This window comes from Empidonax traillii, unplaced genomic scaffold (genome assembly GCF_003031625.1).
Source record: "Empidonax traillii isolate 1590-97213 ecotype Southwest subspecies unplaced genomic scaffold, ASM303162v1 scaffold25:size3598162, whole genome shotgun sequence".
Classification (NCBI taxonomy): domain Eukaryota; kingdom Metazoa; phylum Chordata; class Aves; order Passeriformes; family Tyrannidae; genus Empidonax; species Empidonax traillii.
This window is the reverse complement of record NW_020955218.1, coordinates 1380641-1394639: the sequence shown is the minus strand read 5'-3', so window position 1 is coordinate 1394639 and position 13999 is coordinate 1380641. Positions and strand designations below refer to the sequence as shown.

At 40.9% G+C, this 13999-nt stretch overlaps 1 protein-coding gene across 1 annotated transcript in view; it reads right to left on the bottom strand.

Annotated features, from left to right (window-relative positions):
- The window catches only part of ST8SIA1 (ST8 alpha-N-acetyl-neuraminide alpha-2,8-sialyltransferase 1), a 114184-nt gene that overhangs the window by 39946 nt on the left and 60239 nt on the right, over positions 1-13999 (bottom strand). Inside the window, exons 3-4 of the mRNA XM_027906187.1 lie at positions 9721-9830; positions 4525-4617 (exon numbers count right to left, since the gene is read on the bottom strand). Of these exons, the coding sequence (XP_027761988.1) occupies positions 4525-4617; positions 9721-9830 (203 nt within the window). The remainder of the gene's footprint in view (positions 1-4524; positions 4618-9720; positions 9831-13999) is intronic.

Sequence of the window (13999 nt, the reverse complement as noted above, 5' to 3'; positions counted from 1 at the left end):
ATTAAATTAAATTATTGCCTCAGTTCCATCTTTTTATTCATTTAAGTCAGTTGGATTCAAAGATGTCTTCAGGACTGAATCCAGGAAAGATTACTAGTTATCTCTAAGATGCAGGGAACACCGGAAAGCAGATTTAATCCCACTCAAAATCCTTGGGAACCTAATAAACAGCAGCGATATTTAACTGACATTTCAAAGCTCAGAGGCAGAATCATTGCATTTGTTGGCCTTTAGTCTCATTCCTTCATCATGCTTTAGTGCACGAAACTGGATGCAGAAAAAACTTGTCAAATATCACAGAGATCAAAAAAAGCGAATTAATTTACTGAAAGAAAAATGGTCACATTCAGCGATGGAAGTTCATATTGGGCTGCAGAGTGTAATGGCTGATCCTAAATCTGGTTATCCCAGTTTCAGTCAGACTATTTCCATTGGTAATGTTAGAAAACTGCTGAGAGATTCCACTGTAAAGACCTAAATAAAAACATACACGTTTCAAAGAGCAAAGATTGATATCACTCCAACTAACCCTTCACTTATTACTATATTCAAAGCAACAAGGCACATTCCAGTACAATCACTGTAGTAGCAGAAATATGGATTCACCTACACCCTCACCCTATCTCTGGCAGAGGTATTTCACAGAAATTTTCACAATCAATCTAACTAGAGTAACCTCCAAAGCCCCACACACACAGAGGAGCGACTGGTCCTCATCCAAGTGGATTTATTGATGAGGGGAGAGGACATGAAACAGGAGTGGCACAGCTCTGCCTCAGAGCCCAGCTCTGCAGGCACAAAGCTCCTGCTCTGAGGGATTATGTTTCAAAACTGGTGTAGGGAGGTGTGTGTTTATACCTCGAGGACTTCTGTCAGCTACACCAATGCTGGATTATGGTGAATAAAGAAAGCTGCGAGTCATTGTGCCATTTTCTAATGGGATTATTTCTACACAGGCCAGAAAAACTCTCACAACTTGTGGATAAAATACTCACCAACAAACATCAGTTGATTTAAAACTCACTGAATGCTGGGAAACAATCTACTTGGACTATTAGATCCACACTGTTGATGATATAAGTGTGTGTGGGTTAGATAGAGTAGGCAGATGTGACGACTAGAAAGGAATATTGTTGCAAACAGCATTTGTTTGCAGATTTAATTAGAAGTTTAGACAAAAGAGTATAATTGTATGACATTTGCAAGAGTTGTTGAAGATGACACGAAATTCACAGAGTTTGCTTCTCCTAAACAGCCCTTATCCAGTGACTTTAGAAACACATAATAATCCACATCCCAAATAGTACCTCTTTGTACTTCTTAGTTAAAAATCTCTGATAAGGCCAAGCTGACTAGGATGGTAGGGGAATGAACTAGAAACATCAATGATGCTAACCTTTCTGCAGTCCCACAACAATACGTGGGGGTAGAGGGGGGGAGAGGTCACATTGGCCCCAGGAGTAGCTTTGTGCAACATTTCAATCCCAGTTGCCACCTAAAGTCAAGGTTTGACAGAAAAGTAAGTTTTGAATACAAAGTGGAAAGAGAAGTTTTTCACGGGCTTGAAGGACTGCGAGTTCCAATATTAACTGAAGGGAAATGCCTGTGAAATATTTTAGACGAAAAGAGAAACCAGGACAGTCATCACACATCCTCTTAGTCAGATGGGAAAATTTCTACCAGAATACATCCATTGTCAGCTCTGTATTATATTAGGTTAAGTTAGGATAGGAAATTCCCCATCATTTCTCAAACCCAAATAAGGACTGTGCAAAACATTTTACAAGTGAAAAGTGTACTACCTGCACAGTCACATTTCCTGCTGAAAACAGAGTAGCAACTTGACCTACAAGTTTTGCAAAAGGCAATGTTTAGAAGGTATCTCCACAGTCAACGTACTCCCAGATTAAAATCTTGACTCTCCCACCCTAAGGCTCTAAGTCCGGAGGAAAATGGTGGTATCTCTGCAATAATTACTGCCAACAATTTGATTCTCTAAAGGCACTAATTCTAATTTTAGAAGCACACAGAAAATTGCCTCTACATCCCTGGTATGAAAACTTTACCCTATGCAACATGCCTCATCATAAATTATCTGGCAAGGATAAATCTTTTAGAAGCCATGAATGGTGTTGCCGGACCAATTCGCTAAACCCGCCATAACACACTTGAGAGATAATTGAGATGTCAGGCCTCATCAATATCAACCTACTTCAAGTAAGGACAAGAGGAGAGGAAAAGAATGACAATGAATGATACCATTATGTGACTCTGGTTAACTTACAGCTTAGAAACAGACACATATCAGCCACTGATCTGAATGTCCAGCCACAATCTGAATGTCCTTGAATTTCATGAAAGTCTGGACTTAAAAGCAGTCTGAATTCCTTAAAAAGCTTCTTTCCATAGAAATTGATGACAGAGTAGTAGTCTTTGTTTCTATTTTTACCCCCAAAATTTAATGCTTTTTTTTCCCCCCTCCATTCTAACTTAACACACAGGAGGTAAAATAATGAGTTTGGAGAGCACACAGGAAACATCAGTCAACTATTATTTAAAAAAAAAAAAAAAATCCCTTCTGGGCCAGACAGAGGAAGCAAAGTGTCAGGTCTCTCAAGAACTTCAAGCCTCAGAGGAGGTTTCTGCCAATTTTCAGCATTATAAATTTGTTCCCTGTGTCATTCTCAGTTACCGGTTATATATTTACTCCTAATCAATACACATGCATATGCACTCCACATTACTTTCTCATCAAAGGTCTTGCATTGCAGTTATTGCTCTTTGAAAACTACATTGATCACAATCCCTTTTTGTTCCTCCCTTTCTGTTTTCCCATTTCCCACCCACTGCCCCCACTCCTTGTGATATCCACCTCTCACAAAGTAGCACCTCACTCTCTCCATCTGGTTCTTCAACCATCTGTTCACTGCTTCCTTTCCCTCTTGCTGGATAATTCTACAGCCTCTCTAGTGTAGATCCACATTCTCCTTGTAGCATCACTAAACCACTTCCCCTTTTCTGTTCAAAAATACTAAGTACAGCAAGCTTTCTACTCTAGGGCTTGAAGGAGGGAAGGGTGCAAAACAAATATCCCTGAATTAAATAATCCTCTGCCTTGAAAAACATAAAATCTTTTGCAAGCTTTATGTTTCGTACTGGTCCTCTTCTTGTCATCCAAAATGCCACGGTCAAACTGATCTTCTTTCCTTGATGGGGTATTCTGGCCATTTCCTTCCACTTCATAAATCAATCTCATCCACCATCTACATCCCACAAGATTTTCAAATTCCCTGTCTTCACATCTATCACCTCTCTTCTTGCCTGGCACCTGATGCCATCCCCTGACAACTTTGCTTGGTTTGCTTTGATCTCATCCCACAAGCACTTCTGTGCCTTTCCCTATTCAGGCACTCTCTGCCTGGAACCAGCTCTTGAAGACGATTACTACTCCATTTCCCTCTTGCTCGTCCTCTCTTTTCTACTTTGTCAAAGACTGACATCTTTTCCACATACAAAACTAGAGAACCCTTCAATTCTGCTAGAGAGGAAAAATACTACATTTAAGTGTCATCAAACATCCATTTCCAAACCAGTGCCTTTCTTCTTTCTAAAACACCTGGGTTTCTATTATGTATTTTATTTCCCTGCTTTGCTTCCTTTCACGATCCTTCACCTTGCAGTGCTCACATTACACATTTCTTTATGCCTAATCATTTCCTGTTCATCCCCTTGGTTTATGCCTTTTTTCTTGTGTTCTTCAGTAAACATGGCAGGTTACTACCAGATCTTTTTCTGCCTGAGAACAGTCTACCTCATTCTGGGGGATAAACAAATTTACAGCAATTAAAATTCAGGAAGGCAAAATCAGAGAGATGGCATTGACATTTTTTTCTCCCTCTCTCATCAGCTACTGACATTCGGAAAATTTCAACCAACTCTAATAAACAACAAAAATTTGTCCCAGTTTCCTAGGAAAGCAAAGCTTGTGTGATCACAACCTGTCAAGGAGTTCCATCCTAACCTTTTGTACTCCGTAAATCGTTATCAAACAAAGAAAACGAAAACAGTGAAGACTCAGAGATTATCGGTGCTGAAGCAAAGAGAAACCTAAATTAGCATCTTCAGTAACTGTGGGATGCAGCAGCCAGCTGGCCTGACCAGCAGAGTAGCTTGGGACACCCATCAGTAGGTGCCTGGCTTGGGAGCAGCCAAGGCACCTCAGGCACATGCCCAGCACATGGAAAAGGGAGGGAGCTGGAAGCGCTGAGGGGAGTCCGGTAAAAGAAATAACTCTGTAAAAACCAATCTTCCTTAATTTCCCTGCTTATAGTGAAAGGATAGGGGGTTTAGTCTTTAATTATTTCACCCAGCACCAAGCCACTGCCTATTTCATCTTCTTAAATCCCCTTCCAGGATCAGATCATCATTAAGAACACAACTCTGATGCACTAATATCTATAGCACAGATGAAGCATTTTTCTTTCTGTTTTCCCCCAACCAGAAAAGGAACAATATGCTGTCTACCTTTTCTGAATTATACTTGGATTTGCAGTCACCAGCTGGGTTTTTGATCCAACGTCCTTGCTGTATTCACTGGATAGAGGAGGAAGGTTGCACCTGTGCACAGAAAGACAGTCAAGATTTTAAATGACATTCAGGATTGACAGGCTTCAGAAAATGTAAAAGTGATGTGTAAGTACCAGACCAAGCTACAAATGTTCCCTACTGCAGCAGACCTATAAACACAATGGGACACTTTTTTGGGACAGATTGTGGGGAAATACAGAAATAAAACCTTTCAGAGAGATGATATCTACGTATCTGCTAAACAAAAACAAAGGCACACATTTGGCATTCATGACAGGATGAATAGGCTGTGGAAGAGGCTGTTGTTTTCTCTAGAAATTTTTTATCCAAACTCTTTCAGTGTTCTGCTTTGCACTCAGGTCTGCCTCATCTACCACTATCAGGCTTCAGATTGCTACCTCTCTATAGTATTACAAGCCTTAAATGGCAAGCAAGATTGTCATTTTACATATTTCACTATGGGCTACCTTGAGTGAACAGAATTTACTAGGAAAACACAGAGGAAAAAAAAAATCAAGGGGCTATTTAAACATGTGAGTCTCAGTTCTGCTCACACTCTTGTTCTGGTGGGCAGGGTGATAATGTAATAAAGAAAAAGCAACTGAGCAAATTTACTATGGAAAACAGAGAGCCAAGACTCCAAAAAAACAGAAGTAGAGAGACACATCCACACAGTGAGCAGTCCTAAATGCTCCACAGTAAAGACCAAGGAGGAAAATGAAAGTGCAGTACATAAAGATGAAAATACATTCAAAGAGTATCCAAGCCTACGCACTGCTTCAAAAATTACAGGCAGGAGAAATCCACTCAATATATGGAAATTACACTAAAAACTGGTTCTTAAAATGTTTTTAATTTCAGATTTGTCCAACTTTTTAAAACAAAGATATGAACAATATTTGTAACGCTTAAAAGGCAAAACCAGGATTCTCAGAGACAAGCAGAATTTGGAATTTTTTTTCAGAGAAACACTTTTAGTTGGTTACATTGTTGAGTTTTGGGGTTTGGCTGGGGATTTCCAAAGAAACAGAAAAACAAAAACCAGTTTTGAGCTCTACCATGACGAGATTTGACCTCCAGTTTTGAAGTTCAACCACACAATCAAGACATCTCCATTTGCACACGTTGGTTTAATCGTTTTTCTGCAGCAGGCTGGGCAAGTGCAGCACAGAGAGGGAGCAGACGAGGTACAGCAAGACAAAGGGCGTGCTTGTTGGCCAGCTCCTGTCTCTTCCTGCCCCACTGAGAGCATGTGCTGAGCAAACATTGACCCTAAAGAAGGGGCTCAAGCAGCCCCTAGTTGCTTTAAGCCCTGCAGACAGTCACGTCCACAGAGGGTGAGACTCCAGCTTTGGAAGAGGGCAAGCAGTGGCTCAGAGAGGAATTCTTCCACATTCATGGCTCCTCCTCTCAGTATCAGAGAGACAGAGGCTCATTTGATGCATTTCTTACACCTGTGAAGAGCCACATCATTTTCCTCACCGTCTTCTGCACTAACCTCTCTGTAGCTCTCCAATTCTGCCTGCATCCTCCAGACAGCCCATGTCAGTAATGAAACCCTCGAGTACCACAACAAGAAGTTGCTTATCTGATTCTTTTTTTAAATCTTAACAATTCAGAGGCCTCTTTCCAGCACTAGTGAGAGGCAAGAGCTGGGGAAGCAAGATATGGTTCAGGTTTTACAGCAGTTTCCAGGGGCTACCGCAGAAACTGTTGGGCTGTTTTATTTATTACAGGTTGCTGTTCGCATCCGCCACGTTGGGAAAAATCAGTCTTGCCACAAGGAAAGCCCTTGCTTCCACAGCAGTCACTGCCTCTGTGCATTTTCACTGACCTCTGCAGTGCCTGGAGAAGGTGCTTGTGACAGCAGAATGAGGCTGCATAAATTCCTGGCTGCACCTCCACGTGTTATGGTTTTGTGCAGTGTCAGTGCCCGGAGAGGGCACTGTGTCCATGCAGCACACTCTGCAATTCCTGCTAATGCCAAATACCCCACATTCCATAAGAAAAAAAATGCACTAATGTTATATCTGCATACAAATACCAGCTCTCAAAATTGTATTCTTCATTTCACATCATCAGGAAATAACAAGAAGGACAGTGATGCCGAGCCTACGTGGAACACAGATGAATTCAACCACATTAACCAAGAAACATAAATTTTCCAGGAACATTTTCTCCTTTTTGTGACTATATTTGTTAAAATGTGCACAATTACTGAGATCTCAGTTACAAAACAGCTTCTAATTTGGTCTACCACAATTTAAGAGAAGCTAGACAACTTCGAAAGAAGCCAGAAAAGAGGAACCAAAATAAGAGGTTTCAGGAACTGCAACCATTGACCAGAAAGAAAAAAATAAAAGCACAAGGGAGGTTTAATTCTCAGACATAAAGAATATAAAATCTTAAGAAGCGAAAAAGACTCACATAAAATAAAGTAATATAAAACCCAAAGTAAAGTAATATAAAAAACAAAGTAAAATAAAATAATATCAAATCAAATCAAATCTGGCAATAGGTTGCTTCCTGCTCCTGCACTTGGTAGGATAAAAATTAATCAGATCAATACTATTTGGAGAGATTGTAGAAACTCTCTCAGTGGCAGTTTTCATTGGCAAGTCAAACAAATATTTGTGAAGAAACATACAGATAGATAATTTGCCTCAGGGCAGCAAGATGGCATAAATACCTCTACCAGACTACAGCTTAATGCTCTCTGATTTGAATAAACACTAGCTCATAGGGCAAGCTTTTAAGAAACTGCTTTTGATTAAAGTTTATTTAAAAACACTATGAAGGACTAAGATCTCACCCTGGTTTTTATCATCTCAGCATCAGTTTTCATCAATAATGAAAATTCTTTCATAAGGCAGTCCCAGATGCATTGTTTAAACACATCTAATTCCTTTCATCACTAAGTCTCATTCCCACCTTTTTGTGCATTAAATATTAAGAAAAGCCCTGAGTATCCAGGGGAAGCTGTAAGAAATCAGTTGGTCAACAGAAACTTCTTGGACTTTCTAATTATTTTCTTGAATAGGCCAGCAGAGTGCCGAGTGTTGTGCTGGTGAGGAGCACACCAAGAAATAAAAGATTCATCCTAAGAAACTTCTTTTTAATTCTCTTACCCTTACCTTTGGTACTGAGGAGTGAGTACATGAACATGCAGGAAAGAAGGAAACATCATCAAAACAGAGACAAAAACATGGCTTAGGGTGAGTACCCAACGTTTCTCTTGTAAAATAAGCGTTAGCAGGAGGGGGAAAACCAATTTTTTTTTCCTTAGAAATAACAATTATACACTTGAAAAACAGGCAGATGTCAGAAGATAACCACACCATGAAACATGTAGACCATATGCCATGCACCTTTTTCACTGCAGATGCAGCATGCTATGCCTTAGGGGCTGAAAACTGCTGCCCTTTTAATCTCTGTGTTGGAAAAACTGTGTTTGTTGAAGATGCTCAGCAATGAGTTTAAACTCATTAAATAACCTTAGTGATTACAACATATGAGAGAAGACGGCAAATACTCATAAGTGAAATCAAACCCCATGTGAATGGAAGAAAAGAACAAGGGCAAAACCTAGCATGACATCATGACATTTCACACTCCAGAAATACTTTGAAGATATTACACAAATTTCTTTTCAGAAAACGAAAAATGTTATGCAAGTTACCATTGTGCTCTTTTTCTCTCAGTTCTGAGATTTTAGAAATCAGATTTAAAAAAGATCAACCAAATCCTGACTTTCACCTGCCGTAAAAATATGTTCTCCCAGTGGTGTATTAGTTTCTAATCCAAAAGAATTGACACACAAATATGACTGCACATCAGTAACACAGCCTGCAGACAGCAACTGGAATTTTGCAGGAAACTCTCTATCACTTATTTGCAATTCAAAACAAGTTTTGCCCAGATAGGTGTTGCTTTACCCTCCCTGGAGAGAAAAGTGGATTTTTTTCTCATCAAGCTACAATAACTGCTGGTTTGGGTTTGTTTTTTTTTTTAACATTTCTATTGTTTTTGCTCCTACAGCATTTCAATTTCCCATTGCATCTAGATAATATTACCGTGGTATACACCCTGCAGTTTGTTATATTTAGTCTGTGGAACACCTAAGGAGTTTTGCAGTAATGGTAATCAGAGGGCTGCCTTTCTCCCCTGTGCCTTACATCTTCTGCTCTAAGTATATGTTTCCTTTTGCCTTTGGTTTATTTCTTTGCTTTAATACAGAAGGTTTTTTTGGTCTTTGAGATGCAAACTAGAAATTACAGCAATATTGTTTGGTTTGCAGCAAAGTTGTATGGCTTTACAAATAAGCCATCAGGATCTAATAAGGAGACTTGCTAAAGTGAGTGTTCACTATACATCCGTGCCAAAACCCAAAAAAACCCTCAATTTCTCATCTCTTTGGGAGCATTCCTACAGCTTCTCCTTCACAATGTTTCTCTTGTTCATGTTTAACAGGAAGGAACTAATTTCTGTCTTTCTTCTTTAAAGATTGCAGACCTAGAAAGTGTCAAATTCAATCACGAAAGCAGTAGCTGGTTCAACATCCCTCCTGACAGGTTCTTATAACTTCAGGAAGGTTGGACGGGAAGGAAATGTGAGGAATCCCAAAAACTCTGCATCAAGGAAAGAGGTTTGGCCTTTCCTCAGACAGTCAGCCAAAGGGAAGAAAAACACAGGAAGATTACAGCTTGTACCAACTTAGATCTCAAGCCTTGCCTCATAATCAGCACCTACTCGTGTTGAGTTCAGTGGGTTGCAGGGATGGCATTTAGAGTTTCAGAGGATATTTCTCAGGATGAGACCCTGCCTATCAATACATATATATACCTATGATGAGAAAAGCAGCTCCTCAGTACCTCCTTAGACACTGCACAATCTGTCACAACCTTAAGCACTGGTAGATTGCCCCCACACCTCACACACCCATTTGCAGAAGCCAGTCAAAACTCTTTTTTGCCTCTGCTCACACTTTTACCCAAGTTGCTTGTGTAAAGCATCCTGCAAAGGCGAGGGAACAAGGCAAGTTGCAATTGATTAATCGCAACTGAATAGCTTTGAAAACCCGGAGATTTAGCAGGGGGAGGGAGAGACAATGTGTCATTGAGGAGTCTGTCTTACCGCATGACAAAGTCCGCTTGATCTATTTGTTTGCCGCAGCCGCTCTTTTTCAGGATCCCACCGTTTCCCACCACGGAGCATTTCTTCAGTGGCAGCTGGAAGGGAGTAGCCTAGCAACACAAAACAAGGACCGGTTTTACAGAGGAGAACACACACATCTTTGTAGCAGCCACTCCTGGAGAACCCGGGGAGCTGGCAGAGCTCAAAGTGAGGAAAGAAAAAGGATAATTAGGAGCTAAGGAATAATAATAAAAAAAAAAGACAGAAATTAGGTGGTAAGTAGAAGTAGGACAGGTCTTATCCCCAATCCCCAAACCAGAATGCAACACGTGGGATATAGAAGATAAAAGATACTTCTGAAAAACAAAACTGCCTGAAGTCCTGATGTAGGTATTGACTAAGCCAGCAGTCCATGAGCCTACTGGGCTGCAAGGACACAGGGGAAATATGACAACCAGAAAAAAATAATTAGAAAAAAAAAATCCATGCAAGTGACCTTCCTGAGCTGATATACAATGATACCTCTGGGGAAGAAAGGAAGAAAGGAACAGGGAACAAGGTGATGACATAAGCACACTGAGAATCTGGAGTCACCCTGGCTCCCTGCATGGCTGTGTCACTGGGATGGGTCAGTCCAAAGCCTTAGGCAAAGATATTTGTAGCTTGACAGCAGCTCCTTAAACTGTCAGCTGCCCAGACACAGAATAAATTAAAATTAGAAAGGGACGGGTTCAGCTAAGAAGCTCTTGTAGTCACTCAGCAGGGCATAAAATTGCAAGGTCAAATTGTCATGCTATCCTGTGCATCAAACACAGTAATAAATTAGATCTGCACAGTCTTCATTCCAAAGGATCTCAAAACTATGAGTGGGACATGTTCCTGTAAACCCCAGGCCATTCACCTTTAGTGAGGTTGGGACAGGCACTTAAGCAGCACCCAGGGCATCAGTGCAGCCCAGTGCATTAAAAAAAAAAAGGTGATGAAGAGATAGGGGAATTTAAAGCAGTGTGATTTTGATATAGAATGGGATTTGTCTACAATGCAAGAGTTAATATTCTCCTCATGCAAACAACAGTGCAGGGATTCTTATTTGTCAAACCTGTCGAAAGCTGACTTTGCAGCAGAGACAGAAGGTACTGCACAGGCCTCTGAGAATGCAGATGCCACGGCGACAGGACGCAGCACCGCAGAACTCTCCAGGAGGACAAGGCAGAGAAGCAGCAGCAGCATTTGGCCTCACTTACATGTGCAGAGCAACGTCTGACTTTACATCATGTATTCACCAGGCATTGCAACACAGTATGTGGTCCAGAAAACAGACCCAGTGTTACAGCACAAACTCTTCATTTGTTAGAACTCAGTCCCGCTGTCTTATTTCTTTTCTTCCTTAGACTTATTTGCTTTGTCTTCTTTTATCAGTAAATTAAGACTCTGTTCGGCTAGTATAAAGTCACAACCTGTTTTCTAATGAAAAACATTAAAACACGTTTGTTATCCTAACTGTGGATTAAGATATGCTAAAGCAGAAAAATAAATTTTAGTTTCCTGAGGCCCAGCCACAGTTAGGAACCTACTGATAGCACAGTGGAACAGTACTAAGTGTGCAGCTGCATTCTTGTTCTGCATCTGCCTTCTCAAGAACATTTTTTAATTTACAGTTATTGAACTCTGAGCATCTTTTGAGATTCAAAGGACTTGAGATTCATCCCTGATGTGACCCTGACTCACATATTCAGTAAAGTGAGGATATGGGGCTGGGAATTAAAGGAAATGTCGAAGAGATATATTTTATAAATAATAGTATCTTTCTCATTCAAGATATATCAAAGCTCATTCCATGACAGGTAGTTACACAAAGGCAAGGCTGTGACAAACCACAAAGGTAGCAGCCATTAACTCTTGCTTTTAAGAGTTGTGCACACTGTCACATAAATTCTGTGCTTTTAGTACATGTTGAGTGGCTTTAGACCCCCAAAATAAACACTAAGGAGTTACTAAATTCTTTGAGATGCAAAGAACCTTTGATATTGCTTGAGATGACTTGCTGTCCTTCAAGGGAGATTATGCTCAAAGATGATAATATCAGTTGACATTTGCATACATGCTTTGGTTTCCAAAAGCATGTGAAGCTTTGAAACTTTTGTCCTTCTGTTATCCTGAACAAGGGCTTCCTACATGGTGTGCATGGCCAATTCTCATACTGAGGTGAGGTATTTCTACTTTTTACTCCAGTTTGTGGCAAGCAGGGAGCTGGGTGGTAACCCAGAAAACACCAACCATCAAAACTTCACACAGTTTATACGTTTTAACAAACAAAGGCGTCAGCATTCAATGGTTACAAATGACATATCCTTTTCATTAATTAGTACTCAAATCTACTACGGGAGCCCCTGGTGGTCTAGGGGTAAAGGCGCTGCACTGTCACTGCAGAGACCCGGGTTCGATTCCCGTTCGGGGCCACTCCCCGGGCAGATGGAGCTCGTTAGCCCATAAGGCAATCCATCTACGTCCTGAGGACCTCGCTGCCACCGTCCAAGCTCGCTTGGCCCCGGCAGATGAACCTCAGGATTAAAGGGTGGGCTCAGTTCTGTGCACACTGTGTCTCACCTAAAAAATCCAATGCACAGGCTGGAAGGTGGAAAGACCTTCCCCGGTTCTTCGTTCGCGAAGACTGGCCATTACTTACTTACTCAAATCTACTCCAATCCTTATTTGCTAACTATATATCTCTTGCTTCTCATGCTAATTAGTCTGCATGCACACTTCTTCTCTCAGTTTTTAGAAGGTAGTCAAAGGGTTGGTGGTTGTACTCCCCCACTGCCAGAATTACCTTTTCCCCATTTACTGCTCAGTCATGCTGACTTCACTCCCAGTGGCTCTGTCCAAACAGCCCATTCATCTTGGGATTGTGTTGCCTTTTCCTTAAAACAAAGGATTAACCAAACCTCCGAGTTTCACAATGCAACTACTTAATCACACCTGCCTAGTTATAGCTACTGATTAACAACAAAATAACTGCCAAGTTCAGATCAAATCTCGAGGGATTAGATATCACTTCAGAGAGTCTAAAAAGCAAAAGAATAAGATAAAGGCTGAGGAGGTGTTGTGAAGGAGCCAGAGGAAAGTAGAAGGGGCAGATAAAATCACCACAGTGGTTGTCCCTCTGCCTAACTTGTGGAGAAACCTACTTGCTTTCTGGACACAGGAATAAAAACAGGCTGAATATAGTTCACTTTGAACAGTCACAATGCCCACAGGAGCCCTCAGACACTTTTGCCTCACCCAGCAAAGTACTGAAAATTCAGGACATGGTACAGACATCAGACAGAGTCTACACACCACCATTTAGCTTAAAATGTTCAACAGATCCATTTTGCACAAGACCGTACTTATGAACTTTCCACAGACATGAAGCAAATTATAGTCCAGTGATGGGGTGTGGGGGATTGTAAAGGCCAAAGGATTAAGTGGTCCTGCTGCTTGGTGGAATTCCAGCAGCTTTGAGCTTAACGAAAAGCAAGCAATTGCTTAGGATGACCTGGGAGAAACCTGCATTTGTTATCTTGCACCTGATTTTTCTCCAGACATTTAAATCACAGATCTGTATTACTGCTGAGACTGAAGGATCATTTCAGGAACTCTTTGTCCAAACAAACACAAACTGACTGGTCACGCAGAAATTATACGAGTCTGACACTCAAGTGTTGCCCATAAGCAAGTATAAAACATATGGCTCCTTTTCTTTCTCTCTACAAAAGGCATGTCTCCTTTCCTTCTTTCACAGAAACAGGCTCCAGGGCTTTTAAATTTTTGGAAAATTACCATCCTGTAATCAAGTTAGCAGCAGCGTAACCAACCCACTGCAGTCCCTTAGTGCTACGGCACACTTCCCTCTCCTCCATATCCAAAGGATGCTCCTGGGACAGATGGCACTTAGAGGTCCTTCAAAGTTAAAATGCTGTGGGCTTCGTTCTATGACTTCCCATCAGCATTCAGCTCATTCCTTCCTTTGGGCTGTCCAAAATAGGAGGTGCAAACGGCTTAGGTAAAATTGCAACACAATTAACCAAAAGGTAGTTTTAGCCCTGAGACACAGTAGAATCACTCAGCTTGTGGAAACACATCACCACTGGGCTCTCAAGGTGTTTCCCTGCACCCTCTAGTTGTTCCAACTCCCTGTTTGTCAGGGTGTGAACTGTGGGTTTAAGGTTGGATTTAATACTTAATTAATTATCAAAACCTGGAGTTATTTTTTTCCTGTAAGGGTAAACAATATCAA